Genomic DNA, 20,768 nt, shown 5'->3' on the forward strand with positions numbered 1-20,768 from the left:
ACATGTTTTTAACCTTCAAATAAAACACAAAAAACAGCACCTTGAAAACCAAACAAAACAATTTCACAAGAACATAGTCAGTTTCCGAATCTGAAGGTCGAAAGTAGGTGGCTGATACACCTTGTGGAATTGAAATTTTAAGTGGAAAGCAGAAGAACAAATAACTGAAGCTGCATGCTGAAAGGGTAGCAAGCAACACTGTTAGCCGAGAACAATTATTTCTTCATTGAGATGACTTTGATTTATTGGTACAGAACGGAGTTCACGTTACAGATAGATTCTAGCCTTACCGGGGAATGAGAAATGAGGATAACACTTCAAACATGATATCAAAAAATGCCTTATTCTTGTACCTCAACAGAAAATTGTGGCCAATTTCTTGAGCTCCGTTATACAGCAAGTGTGTCCCAACTCTGAGTTTGTAGTTCTTAAACGAGATTATCCCAGCCGTCAGTATGTTTTCATCATTTTCCTCGTATTGGTTAGAAAACTACCTGTGATATTGATCTCCACGGATGCAGTGGAACAGTGTCATCAGTTAGAACATGAGTCCTTGCCTTCTACCTTCGTCCATAGCCCCATATACTCAAGCATCTGACATACTGCTAGATCTTGTAGAGTACTCGGAAACTAGCCTGAGAAACATCGAAGACTTGTCTTCCAACAACCGGTGTGGACTATCAAATTCGGTGATTCTACCTGAGATGCATCAATTATAATAAAGTAAGATGAGTCCAACAGTTGGAAATCTACATCGAAGTTGACAACCTATCTTGCAGAAATATAATGAACAGATTAGGAGCTTTTAAGGTTCCAATTATTTGCTTGTGTTGTAGGTTATCAAATTTGTAGATTGGTTGAAAGTATTAACCACATGCAAAGAGACAAGAAATATCTATATTTATCATGTCATTAATAAGCAAAGGGGATGGGCAGATGAAGATATGCTATATGAGAACCTACTGTGAACTACTTTATTCTCTTTTTGATTCCATACAATGTTGATAAAACTACAACAAATGTATAGTTCTAAATAACACTGCAGTATTTCTCAAAGGAAAACTATGAAAGAAACCAGCAAAAGTTTTTGAGAAAATAAACGAGAAAGAAGGTATCTTTTATGCTTTCTCCTTTTTTTTTGCGCTAAAGAACTATCGAACAAAAAGTCAACTAATAAATTCGTAAATTAGTAATTTAATTCCATTTTTCATTAGGAGTTTGGTTCGATAAACAACTTACCATCGCTAAGCACCAAAACCAGGTCACTGTCAATAACAGTAGGGATACGGTGTGCGATGGTGCAGACTGTACAATCCTCAAATTCTCTTCGGATAATCTTCTGAATAAGGTTATCTGTAGCTGTGTCAACCGAGGCTGTTGCCTCATCAAGAACCAATATTCGAGCCTGCTTCAGCAAAGCCCTGCCCAACGAAACAAGTTGGCGTTGTCCAACACTCCAGTTGTCTCCACTCTCCAGAACTGGAGAGGTCAAAGTGACAGTTATTAGCCAATTATAATTTGGAGCTAGCAGACTGAAGCTAATAAACACATATGCAGTCTTTTCTAGTTGCACATCACAGAGTAAGAATCACACATAGAAAGCTTTTGAGAATTTACTTTTCATTGGAAAGTTTTACCTAGAAATTCATCATAAACAAGCCCATGTAATTAAAATAAATGAGGGATATCATAATAAATAAATATGTTAATCTATTATCTATGTATCTTGTGGTCTCTGTAGTAAAACCTATCTGTGGGTCAAGCCTCTCAAAGATGCTCCTGCATATAAGAAACCTGATAAAATTTGTATAGTTGAGAAGAAATACTATTTTCATCTTCATTTGAGCTGACAATCCAGAAAATTTCGTTTGCAACCCTAGTATTTACCGATAGAAACTGCTCAACAGCCTTTGGGCACATGAACAGGCAACATACCTGGAGCATCTAGCTTTTGTGGCTTAGACCGGATCACCTCTCCAAGCTGACATTTTTCAAGTGCCTGAAGAGGGAAAAAGTTTCAGAACATAGTACAATGTCAAGAGAAATAAGTGCACAAGGAGTTTCAGGATCCTGGATTAGTTTACCTGCCAGATTTCATCATCAGAATGCTCTTCAAGGGGATCAAGATTAACCCTGATTGTACCCTCAAACAAAGTGGGATCTTGAGGAATGATGCTAAGTCGAGAACGAAGATCATGGAGGCCAATGGTAGAAATGTCTATGTTGTCAATGATGATTTTGCCTTCTGCAGGTTCAATTAAACGGAACAGTGCCTGTATCATGGTAGATTTACCACTTCCAGTGCGCCCAACAATTCCAATCTTTTTCCCGCCAGGAAATGCACAGGTTATACCATGAAGGACCATAGGTAAGGTGTCTTTATAACGCACCTTTTTTGTTATTTAAGAGAAAAATCAAGTCAGTTGTTACCGTATCTGTCAGTGAAAACAATATCCAGTATTTAAAGCAAGAGAAACTTCTAAATATATCATCAACATTTCTGGCTGAAAATAAGTGAATTATTCTCAAGATAATATATGCTCTATGTCTATGCAGAAGTGATTTTCCAAGTCTGGTTTGCACAATTGGTTGAGCGGCACAACTTGGATGATAAAATTTAGTCTACATGGAAAGATCATAACATTAAGAACTTACATTACCAAACAATTGTTACAATCTTTCATGATGATCAAGGATGCCTTATGCATTTAGGAACTTGCACATTGATATTATAGCAAATAATGTATGGATTTAAATTTTGAGAGCTTAGGTTTAGTATCTTATAGTGCTAAACTATAGCACCCTGCAATTTTTTGTTGCAATATATGCATTAAAGCATTACTTACTTGGGGAGGAAATTATTTCGATAACGGTGCAATTTTACAACCCTCTACAAGAGAGAGAGAACCTTGCAGAACTTTATTGCCAACATAAGCATAAAAGCACTCACCTATAGTGCAGGAAAATATTGGGTGATTTACCCAGTAGAACCCCAATTTATGGGTTGTTACCTAGGAGCCTCCACTTCAGAATTTAGTTGGGATGCTCCAATCTTCTCAAATATCTAAAGTGCCACTGAATTGATATACTAAACCTTCAAATGAACCGAATTGGTTTATCTTCTTCCAAATTAAACTTAAAATAAATCCCTAGAATTATAAAAAATAGAAAACCAAATGATATTTCAATCGTGAAAGTTTACGTATTATTTATATCATGCGAGTTGGACAAGCTTTATGGTATTGCACTCATAAATGAACTATGCTATATTCAATTGCAGAATCAAGACAAACATGTACCAAATTAAACTATAAAAGTTCCTAAAATCAATAAAAAAAAATCAATGGTTGAAGTTAGAAGAGAGTTAAAATATATATCATTTTTCCCTCAAGGGCTAAAGTTTGAGATGGGTTGAACAAACATTATGGTGTTACCCCCATAAATGAAACACAATACAGAATCCAATGTAACATAATTTTCTTTCATCTTGATATTATAATCGAGTGTACCATAGTTCATTTACAAGTGAAATACTATAAAGTTCATCCAACTCACCTCACTTTTTTAACATGGTAGCCAATTATGGGATACATAATGATTCAATTGGTTTTTCTAAGTTTAAGTGATTCTAGGATATTTTTTAGGATGAATTTGATACATTTTCAGATTGATTCTGCAATCAATTATAACTCAATTCATTTATAAATGTAATACTATAAAGTTTGTCCAACTTACTTTAATCTTAAATATAATAGACAAATATAATGTAAATAGTGATTTTGTTAGTTCTTTAGGGTACTTTAGGAGTTTTTAAGTCGAATTTGGGTTGAACAATATAATAATCCTTAAAGGACAGGGGATACTTGTCCTTTCATCTTCTTAAAGCATCCCAAGTAAATTCTGAAAAGTGGCACACTCCTAGGTAAAAGCCCATAAAGTACGGTCGTTCTGGATAAATTGCCAAAAATATTTCAGTAACAATGTGATTTCCATCAATCAGAGAGAGAAAGCATATGGCCCATGTGACATAACATGTCAATGCACCTTATTTATCTGAAAACTAACAGAACATAAAAAGATGAGAATAACACAAGTCAAATAAAAAAAAATATGAAAGAAAGATCGAGTGCAGTAGTTTTATAGTTTGACATGAACATACTTTTATTAACAGAAATGTTCTAAGGTGGGTGACACCCACTAGCAAACATGTTAGACTAATTTGAGGACCTAGAGATGGAAGATATTGTAGTAGTTCAAGTTAATTGTGACATATAATCCCATGTTTGTTCTTCTTCTGCTCTTATAAGCTAGAATTAACTATGTACTCACAAGCACTGCTACTGGTATATGTTCAAATTTTTAACAAAATGTCCATTGGACATATCTCAATGGTCAAAATGCCTAGTTGCCTATTATAATCCTATTAAAGATACTTTACAGAACAAACTCAAAATCAAATTTTCAGTAAGTGCTCTTAAAATCTAGCCATCACGATATATTGGCAACAAACATTGGCCTATAACTAGAAACAATATATCTAATAACAATAATAAAGATCACTAACAAAGTTCACATTAAGGGAAATCAGAATGTATGATTAAAGTAAACAACGGGAAATAAGAGTGGATATGCTAACGATGTAATACATCAGATGTGGCCATAATGAATTTGCTTTAAGTTATAGCACTTATGAACGAGATCCAAAATGATACAACTTGAGTAACCCTTCATAAGATATTCTTCCAACTGCAAGGAAGGCTGAAGAGCACCAACAACCTAAGAAATGAATTACTTTAAGTTAAAGGAATACATTCTAGCTCTCTAACAAATAAAATAGCATGTTAATAATTTGCTGGTCATCCAGTCAGTAGACGAGACAGATAAAATGCCAAGAACTTCATTTTATATTAAGGTTCACAGATTGATGATCATGTGCCCATGTGGTTGCATAAGTTCTTGTAGGAATGCATTAAGTTTGTAAGTGCGCATTTCTACAATCCAGAAGTTCATATTGCATGACTAGTTGCATTTTCTTACCTCAGAATTTTTCATTATTTCCCCATCCCATGGTGACAGACACCCTGGTGATCCACATTATCATATCTAAATTTACTTCATTACCAAGACTAGACGAAGACTAGCACACATACCCACAAGTTGATGTTTATCTAGTTTGCATGGGTCACCATTGACTTCTATACCTTCAGATTTTTCTATAGAATTGCTCTGTCAACAAACATATTGTTACTATGAACTAATTATTGCAGTTGGTCTATTGTCACCAGCATTAAAAGGCATCCATCAGCCACTCAAGTGTCAATCAAAGGGGAGCCAAGGCCGGCCATGCTAAGAGTGTAACTACATGGAAGCATCCAGACTATAGCTACTTATTGGGTTTGGACGGCTATAAGAGGAGCCAGTCATGCCATATCAATAACTTTATAACATAGTGCATCCACAGAAGCTTGTCCCAGCAGGTAAGGGTATTCCAGCATCCCAATAAAGGAATATATAACTATTTTATATATTTTTAGTTTTGAATATATTAGACAAGACTAGTTCAGGTTATCTATATATAATAATTGTAGCCCCCCGGACATTGTCTTGAAGTTTATTCTGTAAGTACAATTGTAAGTCTTCTTCTTTTTTGTCACTTCTCTCTAATCTTTCTTTTTCTCCTCTTCCCTTTATATCTCTTGAAAATGATCCTCTTCCCTTGAAATAAGGTGGCATTTGATAGGAACTGGTAATTCTATCAGACGTCAATTTAGTTATATGGAAGAGAAAACTTGAAAGAAAGATCATGAATTTAGCAAAGTCATCAGAAAGACTTGCTGTTCTCTTAAAGAAAATGGTTTTGCGATTCATTATAAAATGTTTCACATGCATAACTACCCTGCCAGTTGTCCTGGTTAGAAGTGATGGAAACAAGATATTTTAAATGGAAAAGAAGTGAGGTGTGTTATCAATGCCCAGGAATTAAATCAGCAAGTTGATGATAAACCTAGGGAACTTAATTAAACAGGGTGAAAATCCACACAAGGGAAGTAATCTTAATACTCAGATAATAAATGTTCCAGGAACAAATTATAGCTCTGTCAAGATAACACATGATAGAAGGTCCAAACAACAGTATATACTGAAAGTACTTAGTGATCAATGTAGTAATGAACCTGACAATTATGTTAGATAGCAGAACAGAAATGAGTTCTGAATACACACCTTGAGATCAATCAGTTCAAGTTTTCCAGTCTCTGGCCATGAAGATGTAGGGCGACAATCCTTGACAACAGGTGGTGCTTCGCTTGGGATTTGGCAATACTGACGTATGCGTTCAATAGAAATAATTTTATTTTCGAGTTTACAAAAGCTCAATATCCACCGTGACAAACGGGCATTAAGATTTAAGCCATATGTTACAGCTAGACCTGCCATACCTTCAATACCAAAGCAAATGTCATGGAAATAGAACTTTCCACTAACAAGTCATGTGAAATGAAAACAAAAACTCATTTCATTTTAAATATTAAGGAAGGGGGGTGGGGTGTGTGGGGTTTTGGTGTTGAAGTTTCATCAGGGTTCAGTCATGTATCAGGAAGAATTTACAAATTATCAGAATGCTGAAGATTATTTAGAAGTCACAGAATACATACTGGGATCGATAGATCCATGTGGGAAGCTAACAAGGAGAGCCATGCAGAAAGCGAATACAAAAGTTGAGAGCAATTCCATCCGCAAGCAAAGCCATTCAATTGCTGCAATACTGCAGAAGAATGGACGAGCAAAGCAATCAAGCAAGTATAGGTTCCTCTTCATAAAACGTTTTTCTTGACGGAAGCCTCTAATAGTAGCAGCTCCTGCAATTGACTCCCCAAAAAGATGGATTACCGGGGATTTTTGGATGCTAACGATCCGGACTAGCTCCCTCGATGAAGCCATGTAATATTTCTGCACAAGTAGTGAGAATTATCAGCTAAAACTTATTCAACAAGAATTCATGTACTTGAGGAATAACCCACAAGTTTACCATCCGTCATCATATCATACAAACAACACAATTCAAATCCAGTAGAAAGTCGCAATTACACTTCCAGATATCAACCAAAATAATGGCATGACAGAAATTAAAATTCACATTTGTTCATGCTAAAAGTTCTTTTACTTTGGTACTTCATGCAAAATTTTTCATTCTAGTCTAATTTCATTAAAACTGTCTAAGCATCTACCAAGAATGTAAGTACTTTAACAATATTCCAGATATGTATATGGTAAATATACAAATGTGAATATTTGTATATCCCAAATATGTATATAGCAAATATCCCACTTCTTACAGACGGGAGAACAATGCATGTTAAACCTAAGTACCATAATTATACATGATTTATACAGCTCAAGAGTGAAACTCATAGAAAGACCACCTCAGTCTACATTCTTGCAGTTTCCATTCAAAAGCTTTCAAAAATTGGTATCTTACACCAAAGCTAATCAAATTATCTCCAATAGACCGGTTTGAATGCCACCAAAAATCAAATAACTAACCATCATAAATGCAAAAAAAAAAAATCAGTGCCTCTCAGATTATCACAGGTATGGGTGGTACTGAATGTTGTTCATTCTATGCCTGTTTAAAGAACACATTCAATTTGATAACAAGAATAACTTTGTCAGCTTTGTCAGCTTTACCACAGTTTGATAACAAGAGTAACAAGAGTAACTTTACCACAGTTCAAACAGAAGAATATACAGGTGAAATACAACTTTGTCAGCTTTACAATAAGGAGTAACAAATACTTTGACTAATGGTTGAGGCTTTGTAATATTTGTTTTCTTAGAATGCCTACATTAATCTCAATTAACCGAAATGTTTAGAACCCATCCGTTGGGAGTACATATCTCCATTCCCTTTTTCACTTTTGTAAACACTACCAATTAATTTAGCCATAATAAATGATAATTCCAAAAGAAAGTACTTGGAGATAAACATTCTTACCAGGTAACAAACAATATAAAAAAATCATTTTATCGAAGCTTTGGTTATCTAGCATCTAAAAGCTAAAAAGTCAATATGACACCATGGAATACAAAATCAGAATGATCTTTTTGTACCGACCTTTTAGCATCACAAGAAAAAAGAACTATCATTGCATCAAAAACTGATTATTGTCTTGAGTTCCTAGGCTTTTGTTTTGGCACGAACCATCCCATAATAAGTTGCTAAAAATACAAATGTATGTTCCTATCATGACTTCCCAAAAAGATATTATCTGACCATTGGCAAAACACATAGACTAGAAGACAATCATTGCATCATTTTCCAGACAATTGTCAATAATACTGTCAGACAGTAGATCTGTAGAAATCAATTACCTGCATCCATAAGCAAGCAATCGCCATGGGGACAAACAGAAACAGAACTTGCCAAGTAACTTTAGTCATTACACCAACTATACCAAGAAGTTGTATCGTTGTTGAAGCAAAACCACCAAGTCTGAAAGGTATATCAAGATCCACAACACTTTGATCCACAGAGACCTGATAATTTGTAAACTCAGATGATAAACAATGTTGAAAAATATAGAATAACACATGATAGACATGTTAAATAATAACACCAAATATTATTACTTACTCGGTTCAGGATCCGCCCAGCTGGAGTAGAATCAAAAAATGACATTGGTGCTCGAAAGACAGTTTTAAGCATCCTTAGAAACAACTTCTGTGCAGCTGCTAGGCCAAATGTAGCTACAAGAACAGATCTTATAAAAACAAACAGCGAACTCCCAAAAGCAAGGCTCATATAGACAACTAAAAGAACCACACTGTTTGTCTTTGGTTTGTCGCCTCTAGTTTGAGGATTTGCCCATGCCATCCACCAGTTGCCTGCTATTTGGAGCACCTGAAACATAATCTGAGCAAGGACAATTAATGGTATTAATGTTCCTCTATATGCCGCAGCCATATATGATAAGTATACTTTTAAGCTAACTCTTCCTCTTTCACGTTCCTCTTCTTGAGCCAGCTGTTTCTTTCTCAAACGTTTCACTTTCTTTTTCTCTTTTATTGCTTTTCTCTCAGATGGCAGTTCATCTTCCGGTGCTTCACTTTTCATTTGATCAATATTGCTTGGACTTGATGTTAACCTTTTCCTATTGGGTTCACTTGAATCTTCTAAAATATCCATTGTTTCAATTGCTTCATGGTGAGCTGAAACTAAAGCATTAAAGTCAGTTCCAGCCTGCAAAAGCTCTTCATATCTTCCAGCCTGGATTATCCGACCATCTTTCAGGACCTGCAGCAGTTAAAATGAGCTAAGAATAACATGGTGAAATTTTCGTACATGGACCTGAATAACTCCTACAAGGCTGTCCTTTTTCAGATTGGTCATTCAGTAACTCAAGTATCAATATTTATATTGCAAATAAGTTCCAATCAATTTGCAATGGCAGTTGATCAATCAATTTCAAGAAAGAACCTTTTTCACAAAATCATTTACCTCACAGCAGTAATCTTCTTAACAAATATTCAGCATATCAATGCGAATAAGGTTGATGCATTTTTTAACTTCATACAACCAGAAATGGGAACAAAACACCAACTTCACCACTTAACTTGTTGGCTGTCAATTCTTGATAACAGCAAATACTAGTTACCAGCTGTGAAACTTAGAAGCAAATAATGGGGAGAAAAAATAAGTTTATATAACGCTGTAAGCACTGGGAAACAGCTGCAAGAAAATTGGCAATAATGTGGACGATTTGGCTGTTGATGGTGATTAAAAAAAATGGAGGATCTTGTTGGTTGAAGTTTAGGGAATGAAGTAGGTAAAGGACAGATGGGATATTGACAATTTTATTTAAACTGTTAGAGAATTCTTCAGCAGCTTTCTTATATAACAGCCAACAAGAACATAAGATCTTTATAAGAATGTAAAAGAGGGACTTTTTTTTTCATATTATGAAACAATAAATTGAAATTGAAGATGCATAAAATGAGTTATTACTTAGTAGAACATATCTAAAGCTTGTCATACCAGTATCTTGCCAGCAGCTGGTAGAAACTCCACTTGATGAGTAACATAGATTACAGTCTTGCTAGCTAATGCACTTAGTATGTATTCCTGCAAAATTACATGAGTTGTGGGAGTCAGGTTGCTAGAAGGGACCGAATGAGGAAGAGCTGTGGATCCTAACCTTAAATAGCTCACTTCCTGTGTGAGCATCAAGTGCACTGAAAGGATCATCAAGTAAATAAATGTCTGCATCTTGATAAAGTGCTCTAGCAAGCTGCACTCTTTGTTTCTGGCCACCACTCAGGTTAATACCTCTATCACCAATGATGGTTTGATCTCCATGCAATAACAATTCCAAATCCTTTTTCAGACAACAAGCATGAAGAACTCTTTTGTATTTTGGCTTATCCATTGGGCTACCGAAAAGAATGTTTTCCTCTATATTTCCAGATTGTATCCAAGCAGACTGAGGGACATAAGCTGCAGAGCCACTTATCCGAACCTGGAATAGGAGAGACAAGTCAAAAGTGACCTAGAAAAGAGTTACACTATAAAGTCAATCTTTGGTGTATTACTTACTTCTCCGGAAGTTTTTGGTATCTCACCCAGAATACAAGACAGGAAACTTGACTTGCCAGAACCAACTATGCCACAAACTGCAATACGCATGCCTTTTTCAACTTTCAGTTGTATCCCAGAGAGTGTTGGTGTTGCAGATGAGGGGTCCCAACAAAATTCTCCATCCTTGATTTCAATAGCATTGTTCGTAAGGCCCCGAGGAACTACTATGGTGGCATCTTCTTGTAGCTCTTCCTCTTGTAAGAACCCAGATATCCGGTCCAGAGAAACCTTTGTCTGAGCAATCATGGAAATCAAATCTGGAAAATTCCTAAGAGGCTCCTGAAGAATTCTAAAAGTAGCTAAAGCTGAAAGTACACCACCTGCTGTAAGATGACCACCCAACAATATAGAAGTAGCAAAGGTTACAACTGAGACAAATATAGGAGACCCCCAGAAAATGAAGGTTATAACAGATTGTGCATATAAGGCTTTTCGGAGCCACTTGAACTCCACATTCCTCATCTCCTCTAATTTCAAGCGGTACCTGTCTTCCCAAGCCTCCAGCTTTAGGATTCTCATGTTCCTCAAACATTCAGAGGTCTTCCTCATTCTGTCATCCTTGGCAGCCATTAAATTATCCTGATACTCCTCTTGTATCTTGGCGAGAGGAATTGTAACAATAATGGAGACAATGGTAGCCACCAGTGTTGCAACCGATGCAATGCCCACATTTTTGTACAAGATTGCCAAAGCAAGAATGATTTGTAGTGGAAGCATCCATATATCATGGAGGTACCATGAATAATCACCTATTCTCTGCACATCAACTGCCATGTAGTTTACTATCTCACCGCTTGTATGGCTCTGTCGGGATGTGCTTGATAACCTAAGCCCTTTTCTGTACACCATTGCTGTCAAGGCTGATCTAACATGCATGCCCAATATATCTACTCCTAGGTACCACTGTCGGGTGGTAAGAGTCTCTATCAACTTAGCAGTAAAAAATATCGAGGCCAAAATGTAACCCTCATGAGGAAATGCTATGTTGCCACTCAAATAATCAACAAAATAGCTTATCAGATATGGACCAACATAAGAAACTGCAGTGAACAATCCAGCAAATATAGCATTGAAAGCAGCTTCTTTCCAGAATGACCGAAAAATGGCCAATGCCAATGATGGCTGGTTCTCAGGGTACTCAGCTTTCAACCTCTCCCAATTTGAATTCAGTATCTTGTAACAAGTCTTTGATCGTTCTTTTGTGGCTAGCAAAGGTACATCCCGTATCTCTAATGGCCTTTTTGCACCCAGCAGCAAGAGTGAGTCAAGCCAGGACAAAGTTGCAATGCTGAAAAGACCTGCCTCACTGTAAGGTGTGACTCTAAGACAGCCCGCTTCTTCTTCTCCGGCAAGCAATGGTTCCCTGAGGTCTCCATGGGCCCTATAAAGTTCTACAGATGTGACACCCCGAACTGAGGCAACGAGAAGGAAGGCAAGGGCAGGTGACGAGGCATAATTTGCTAGTATGTGTGAATTTAGGATAATCAAATTCGTTATCAATCCTTTGGTATCAAGGTAACCAATGTAAAGACAGAAGATGAATGAAATAAACCACCATAACCTAATCAAGAATGGAAACTTGGCCAATGCCTTCAATTTACAGTGGAATACCGATGAACCCAAGACGAGCCACGCCAATCCTTGCACGGCAGGCAGGTAGAGAAGAGTGTAATCCCTTGATTCAGCGTCTCTTGTAAGGAAGGTCACGGTTTCATACCCCAAGACCGCCGCTTGAAGGAAGAAAACGAAGAAGCAGCAGAAAGCTGTGATCTTGAACCAATAACCGACTATCACAAACCGATCGCAACCAGAATCGCCACGAACGGGATGAGGGCTCTGGACGTCATCCTTGGGAGCCGGGATGCGGCGGATGGCGCAGGCGAAAACTCGCCGTGCAGAGGCAAAGAACAAGAAGAAGAGAAGCAGCGATGCATGGGTGGCCGCCGCGACCTGCTCGGGAAAAGGGAGGTCGCCGAACGAGCTGAGGGAAAACGAACCCATAGCCCGACAAACGATTGGATTTTGATGAGAGATCTCGAACGGTAAGGGGTCAAGGCGAAGACTTCAGCTACGGGCATTTCACCACCGATGGTACGGAGATTAAAAGAGAGGAGGAGAACTAAGGAACGGCGACATGTTGCAGAGAGATTGACGTCCGTTGCACAGCAGCAGAAGACACATTGCACATGACAACAAAAGGGGCTTCCTGGTCATCTACCAAAGGAAAAGAAAGGAAATCATGCGCAAACAGACAAGCGAAAACCAGAGGAAAACCCCGAACAATCCAATCTTTACCGACCTGGTCCGCGGGGCTCCCTTCTCGTTCCACCCCCTCTCCTTTCTCTTTCTCGTTCGATGATTCCAAAGCTGTGATCTTGAGAGGTGTGAGTGACTGATAGAGGTGCAGGGAGGCGGAGCAGGGCAACGGGGTGCGCTCTCGTGCTCTAAATTCCAATGGCTTCTCCTATCGCCGTCTCCTCCGTCCTACTCTCTTTCCTACACCAAACCGGTGGGATGATGCTACCGCGAGGCCACCCTGGAGACGGGTAACACGGGAGGGGGATTTGCAGTGACATTGGCCTGTGGGGGATGCATCGGATCGAGTGGTGGGTGAGGCGGGTGGATTTCGGGAAACCTCTATCGCGAGTCTAAAAGATGGTTGTTGAAGGCGAGGCTGTGCTCAACTTTGTCTCGGATTGCTCTTTTACGGCTGATGCAATGTTGCAGGACTAATTATTATACATGAGAGGGGTGACAACAGCTTTGTGTGTGAAGCTTTATTTCCGCATGCAAGGATGAGGAGGACGACGAGTAGGACACAGAAAATGGCAGGGCTCCTCTTTTGCACAAGAATAGCATGAGGATGATTGCCAAACTCCCCATAATTTATATTCTGATATTGACAAACACATTATTATGATGGATAGATAGATATCCTCTGGTCATGCTGTTGAACAGTTTTAGATTCGACTCATATCTTTTTTATGTTTCCGTTATGTGTTTATTATGAAATCAGGCATTAAAAATATATTTAAGGTTTAAAGATCTGAGCGAATTCCAAAAAAAAAAAAAAATTTTTTAATTTTTTCCCAAAAATATCTTTCATTTTCAGATCTTATTTCTCTCCTCTCTTATATAGTATATTTATAATATTTTTAATAATAAAAAAATAATATAATTCAAGAAAAAAATGAGTATTGTGTTTACATTATAAATATAGTATTTTTAGAAATTTTATATAACATATTATATTATAATATTTGTTATAAATACTATGACACAATGAAAAAATAGATGACTAATAAAAATATTTCAGATAATAGGAAAAAAGATTCTAGTAGAGAGTTTTGACAAGGAAGAACACCACCACCTAGGAAAAGTCAAAAGGACTTCAGCTACAGCTACGGGCATTATTGTCGTTGGATCGGTTGACCGTATGGATGGATGAATCAATAAGAACAAAAAGAAAAGAAGAAAAAGAGATAAATGACTAATAAAGATATTTCGAAAACTAGAAAAAAAAATAAAAGACTCTGAAAAGTCAAAAAGATGATTTTTACATATGCACGCAAATTAAACTTTGTGGCGTTGGTTGGAACGAAAGGAGATGATAATGCATGGTGGAGTGTGACTGTGAGAGCATCTCTCTCTTTAAAAGAACATTTTAAGGTGATAATGGGATGATGCAATCCGTTTTCTTGGCAGCATTCATCGACAATAATGATAATTTATTTATTTTTTAAATCTTATTGATAAGATTATTTAATTTTATATTGATTGAGGAGTATAAAAATCAAGGGTTCATAAGTCCGCAAGGTCTCCCTTATCCTTAAAGATATTTTTTGAAGTTCAAATCTTTTAAAAGGATAAAACCGAGAAGGAGACCCGATGTCGAACAAACTCGTACATTTGTATAATATTTTCTTTGTTTACACTAATTGACATTAGAATTAATATAGATTAGTTATTTTCTAACCATAAATTTTTGGGATAAGCAGAAAAGATCCAACATCTATCAAGACCAAAAACAATAAAGAAAAATCCTCCGTAAGATAGATACTACCAAAGATTAAGAGGCTTGAGGATGAGTCAGCATACGAACTCATTTAATGCCGACGACTCATGCCGATGAAACCACCGGAGACATGAATTAGATCAGCACAGTGATGGAAAGAACTTAAAGCGTGTAGAGGACAAAGCCATGGATTGCGACCGTGGCTTCCACGCGAGGACGGAGTCGGTGCAATGCGTCGGGTGTTGAGGCACCGCCACCCTGCAACACGGTGGCGGCCACCTTCTCATGACGCCACAGGTGTCCTGTTGAACTCTCTGGCCGTCGTCTCTTGTGCATTAATAATGTATATGTATTCTTATATTTCTTGATTAAAGTTTAGAATATATTTCATGATTCTTCTACGTCAAATATGAGTCAAAATCAATAGGAGGAGGGTATTGTAATGTGCACATGCACACAAATTTGTTGGGTCATAATAATTGACCTATTTAATGAAAGCGGACGGTGGGATGAATTGGATATTAGTCAGACTGATGTAACACCTCAACCACTGGTTATAGTCGGACACTAAAGTCATATAAAGTATTAGCTACGTAAACACGTATTGTGAACGAAATGATACATAGCATATCCAATAGAAGTATTTGTAATGGATACATGAGAAAACTTATCATGATTTTGGCGTTCTTTGAACATTAACAAGATTCTTAATCATGCAATTAATTTTTCTTATTTAGAAATAGTGTCGTGATTTTGATTTGAGAATGACCTAATTAATTTTCAGTTGGATTAAGCTTTCTAAACACAGTATTTAAGGACATTAAACCAGTGGATTCTCATTGATTACATGAGAGGAAACCATAAATCCGGATAACATATTTACATGTAATTTTAAGAGTATTCTTCCATTCCCTAAATCCGGATACATATGAACATATTTACATGTAATTTTAAGAGTATTCTCTTATTCCCTAAGTTTTTGTCGCCTTTGTTGCTTGATTAATAAATCATCATAATGCATACATAATGTTGTGTCAAAAAATTTCTTCTAATTAGTTTTTTTTATTAAAAAATAAAAAAAATTTATTACATCAAATAACATATATGATGGTGACAGGTAGATTCAAACCTTAGACTTATCACCATTGTACTAATTAATTGGGATGAGAAACTTCTAAATTGAACTTTCAAAGCTCATAGTTTTGCTCGTTTAGAATATTTTTATTTTCCCCACCATCTGTATGCAACATGAATCATAAAAGATTCTATGGCTGGGATTAAATTATATATGATTATTTTTTGAAAACTATAATCATGAAAACTATGATCCTTTACACCGTGGCAGAGGAAGTCAGCATGGCTCGGTTCAGTCCCGGGTGCGTAAGATCGTCCACGTCGATGTTCGGTCAGCAAGGAACGTGGTCTGGCGAGGTCAGACTAGGGCTCTAGCTTCAATGTCGGGAAACTCCCTTTGGTGGAACAACTGCCCTTCTGTCGTCGGTCCCTGCACACAGGTCGGGGTCGAAAAGGGGGCTCCTGATTTCGATCCCTCCGAAAATCTTGTTAGAACTGAGTGAAAAATCACCGGCCATCGTTGCTGTCCCCACGAGGGGTTTTTATCCTTCCCCTAGGGGGCCAGTCGTATATGTCATATTTATGATTTTTGATACTATATTTGGTCGGCGTCGTCCTAAATCCTACAAAATGGTATAGTACTCGGGCAGCGTCGTCCCGACCTTTGTGGGACGGTGCTGTACTCGGTTGCACAGATCTGATCTTTCTGGGATGGTGCTGTACTCGGTCAGTGCCGTCCTGACTCTTGCGGGATGGCATGATACTCGGTCAGCATCGTTTGACCTTGATGTTGATGTGACTATAAATAGTGATAGGAGGGCATGTTACCAAAATATGCCCCATCACATACAAAACCTCTCCTTCGTATTGAAGTATTTGCGAGTAAATGGCATCGAGTGAATGTACACGTCACGTCAAATGTGTCAAGGAGCGAAGGGGCATGCATAAATATACATGCACAGTATACTTCTCACTTAAGTATGCGCATGGACCAAAATAATAACATATCAAGCACACACAATGCAAGATCCTCTCATAGCATCACTACTTCACATTGATTATGAGACAATCTTTGACATCATCATGTTTCTTTAGAAGTTCGGCAGGCATATAAAAAGGAGAAAGTTAGGATGATTTCATGTCAAGCATCTTTTTGGAGACCATATAAGAGACTCTATGTTGTCTTATAGCCCTGTAAGCACAATATATAACTGATAGAGACACATGATCCTTGATTTTGCATAAGGAGATACTGAAACAATCCCTGTCCAATTGTTCTTCGATATCAGAATGCAGGCAGCAAAGACACCCGCCCGTGATCATATCCAAAGAGCATATTCCATGTGATTGTGAAACAGGTGCTCCCCCACAGCAGCACCATCGCAAAGATCACCTGATGCTACCCTCGGAGTGCTTTGGTACCACATTATCCTCCACAAGGCTTATCCATGAGAGGAGAATCCTAGCCTTAATCCCATGCTCCTTTCAGGCTGCATGTTGGTCAAGTAATGGGAGCTAGTCGTTCATGAAAGGTATCTGCCAGATACTATTTCTGAATGCATATACGTCTAATGCTTGGTTTCTCAGGTAGCTTCAGGAGGGGATATCCTCCAAAGCACTGTCCATTATTCAAGGAGTTGTGACCATGAAAAGCTACTCCAGTAGGGAGAGGCATTGATCCCATGCAAGTGGAAGGGGGAGAATCCTTGAAAAGAGATTCATAAGAATAAAGGAAGGAGGTGGAGCAGGCAACGCTAGATCAGAAATCATGAAGCAGCTTTTCCATCCAATCGTGCGTAATGGACAACTCAGACCACAGCGCATGGCTTGTACATCTAGAGGTGCAATACACATGTGGAAACCATTGCGATCCTTTTGTGGAGGATGGAGACATGACACCAGAAATAATTCGAGGGAGACGATGACGGATCTCACAGATGCACAGTAGGATGTACAGACATGCATTGACGCACTGATGATGATATAGAATTGATGTAAGAACTTAATCTTGATGGAACAGTCCAAGATAGATTACGTAACGTTGTAGGAGATTCGTTGGGTATCTCTGATGTCCAGGATGGGCCAAACCTGTACTGTTCCTTGAATTCTCAGTTTAGAGTGGGCGAGTTCGGTGATAGATTCTGGGCAATAGATTTGCTCTCGTGAATTCCCAGTTTAGTATTGGTGTGTTTGGTAATAAATAGTTTGGGGTTTCGGATCTGCCATGTTTCTAGTTAATATAGTTCTTATTTTTCTGCTAGCAGATATGAGTAAATCTCATCCGACCTTAGTAACTGCTCTGATATCTGAATCTGACTCCAATTCGACTTGGATGCCTAATAAATTTTGTTTTCCTTCGTATAATAGAATTGCTCTTAAAAACTCATTCCTAGGCTTCAAAATATTTACCGCGAAGTAATATTCTTGCGAGTATATATTTTGATTCTTAACCTATGCTCCTTCGATAATCAAATCATTTTTGAGTTCAAATTAGTGGAACAACTCTCTTGAAAAAAAATTATAGTGTATGGGAGAATACCTCTGAAGAGCCATTGAAGGTTATTACTCTAGGGATCATCGACAATCATGAGAGTGATCGCTCGTTTCTCTTTGGGCTAAATAGAGATAATGATATAATATGAGTTGAATTTCAAGCATTCATCGACAAACTTGATCCAAAAAACATAGCCTTCGCCACACGGGGTCGACGTGGCCTTGGTATAGTCACATGGCATTCATGATCCATTAGGATCATCTACCATATATCAGTCGTGTGTGGCTAATATGGCCTTGAGCGATCGACATATAATAATAAACTGTTGATCATGTCATTTGCCAACTATTACTAGGCCCTTGTTTCTTGGCTCGTTTGAATGCATCACTATTGAGTCGAGAAGCGAACACTATAGGTGTTATATGAGAGATGATTGGCATTCGATTGGGGTGTCATCGATATACACATTTGGCCTTTTGATTATACATTGTTGATATGTGAATTAGGCTATATGATTACACATTGTTGATGTACAAATTTAGACTATACGTCATCAATATGCATATTTGGCCTTTCGACTATATGTTGTTGATATATGTATTCAACCTGTTGGTGCGTGTTATTGATATGTTTGTCCTTTCAATCATATATCATCAATATGCATGTTTGGTCTTTCAACTATATGTCATTTATGTACATTTTGGTATTTTAATTATGCATCATTGATATAAGCATTTGGCTTTTCAACTATACGTTGTCGATATTTATTAGTACAAATTCTTGTGGTTCAAGCCGAAGATAATTTCATATACAACGGAAGTCTGTCAATCATAGTCCAAGTTACCGGTAGAAAAAGGTAAACTTATAAAACTAGGTCGAAGGCATTCCCCAACAAATGCTCCTCTGACGATTAAACTAGTTTTGCATTTAGACTATTAATCGAACAACTCTCTTAAAAAAGTTTTAGTGTGTGAGGAAACATACCTCCGAAACCCCTTTTATAGGTAGTTTTAAGGGTTATTACTCCTAAAATCAATAATGATCATGGAAATGATTGTTGTGTCGAATTGGGATAATGGCATACTGTGTGTCGAATCTTGAGCATTCATTTATTAGCTTAATCCAAGCTCCAAACACATGATGTCGATCATGAGGGGTTATTATAGCCTCTAGAAATTAGCGTGTCGATCACGTGGGCCCGATGCGTCAATCACATATCATTCACCAGCTCTCATGTTCAAACTGCAAGATCAATTGTGACAATCTTTGTAACACAGTCACTTCCTAGTCGAAAACTACTTCAAACCTTCGCTTTGCAAACGCAAGGTTTATACACCTAATCCATGTGTTTTTACCTTATCACTTACATAGAAAGACTTGGTAATAAACAAGTATCATAATGTAACATATAAAGAATATATTACCTTCAAAACATTTACTGTTGTAATTGTATACCTATAAAAAATATAATAAAAGTTGTATTACTTATACAAGCATATATTTTTTTTTTTCTGTTTTGGTATTTTGTAGAAGCTTGAGGCTCTAAAAAATTTAAAAATAATATGATTAAGCAATAATTACTGAGTAGATATAAAATAAAATGATAACAACAAATGGTATACTAAATGAACAGTAAATTAAATAAATTATTTAATTAATATGATATAATATAATAACAATAACAATATGAAACATTCATAAATATCATAACATATGTCACTTATCGACATACTTATATCAATCGATAACTCATTAGAAGGATAACTCTCCAATAACACTGGAATAGGGTCTATATTATACTTTCATCAGAGTAATGTCTTTCACTAGCCACAAGTGAAAAGATATTTTTCCTTTTCTAGGAAAGAGACTATTAGTTGCCATGTCTATAACCCACTAAATCCCTAAACTAAATCATCCTACCAATACTATTTGAATGACGGCAATCAATATCCTCAATAAATATCAATAGTGATGCTAGTACATATTATATAGTGTTTTAGTATACCAATCTAGATACGAAAATTCATATTATAAAGCCCATCAGTTAATATTCAATGAAATTAATATCAAGTAATTTATATAATTTTTTTAATATAATCATATAATAATTATTATTTATAGATAACTAGTGTCATGTATAATAGGGGTAATCCTCTATACCAATAATGACTTAACATTAGATAGAATATATAGTAATACAGTCAACAATGAGGAGACAAAACCCGATCAATAATTGAGTCATAGAAATTAGTCCAAAAGGATAATTGAGGAATGTCCTAGGAACATTTCGTAAAATACCCACATTAGTCTCAATCTTTTCCCGCATATCTCATCCTCACCCCATTCCCCGTTTAAATAGGCAGGCATTAGAAATCCCTATTAGGAGTAGGAAAATCATAGGTCTTTTTCAATTCTCCTAATTAATTTATTTTATAAAAAATATTATCAAAACTAATTAATAGTTTAAAGATTAACAATAATATTTACAAAGTACACATGTCATAACAATATTCATATATAAATATAACCAAATATATTCAAATATAACCACA

General features: G+C 36.8%; 1 protein-coding gene across 2 annotated transcripts; it reads right to left on the bottom strand.

Moving 5' to 3' along the window:
- Positions 1-201: 201 nt before the first annotated feature.
- Positions 202-13,467, bottom strand: LOC135596807 (ABC transporter C family member 5-like). Of its 2 annotated transcripts, XM_065088969.1 has the most exons (12): positions 12,933-13,467; positions 10,592-12,847; positions 10,194-10,514; positions 10,034-10,120; positions 8,633-9,292; positions 8,371-8,535; positions 6,654-6,948; positions 6,223-6,437; positions 2,085-2,390; positions 1,936-1,999; positions 1,240-1,479; positions 202-699 (listed from the first exon to the last, which is right to left on the bottom strand). In XM_065088969.1, the coding sequence occupies exons 2-12, from the start codon at positions 12,632-12,634 to the stop codon at positions 587-589; spliced, it is 4,509 nt and encodes a 1,502-aa protein (XP_064945041.1). In that variant the 5' UTR covers positions 12,635-12,847; positions 12,933-13,467; the 3' UTR covers positions 202-586. The 2 variants fall into 2 exon arrangements, with proteins under 2 accessions (XP_064945041.1, XP_064945042.1); XM_065088970.1 differs by lacking the exons at positions 202-699; positions 1,240-1,479; positions 1,936-1,999 and adding an exon at positions 4,647-4,776 and having other exon boundaries at positions 2,252-2,390.
- Positions 13,468-20,768: the final 7,301 nt, after the last annotated feature.

This window comes from Musa acuminata, chromosome BXJ1-11, assembly GCF_036884655.1.
Source record: "Musa acuminata AAA Group cultivar baxijiao chromosome BXJ1-11, Cavendish_Baxijiao_AAA, whole genome shotgun sequence".
Taxonomy (NCBI): domain Eukaryota; kingdom Viridiplantae; phylum Streptophyta; class Magnoliopsida; order Zingiberales; family Musaceae; genus Musa; species Musa acuminata.

Coding starts and splice junctions, on each gene's coding strand:
- LOC135596807 (XM_065088969.1), bottom strand. CDS start 12,634: ATGGGTTCGTTTTCCCTCAGCTCGTTCGGCGACCTCCCTTTTCCCGAG. Junction 6,949..8,370: donor TTGCTTGCTTATGGATGCAG/GTAATTGATTTC, acceptor CTACTTGTGCAG/AAATATTACATGGCTTCATC. Junction 2,391..6,222: donor TTGAACTGATTGATCTCAAG/GTGTGTATTCAG, acceptor ATAACAAAAAAG/GTGCGTTATAAAGACACCTT.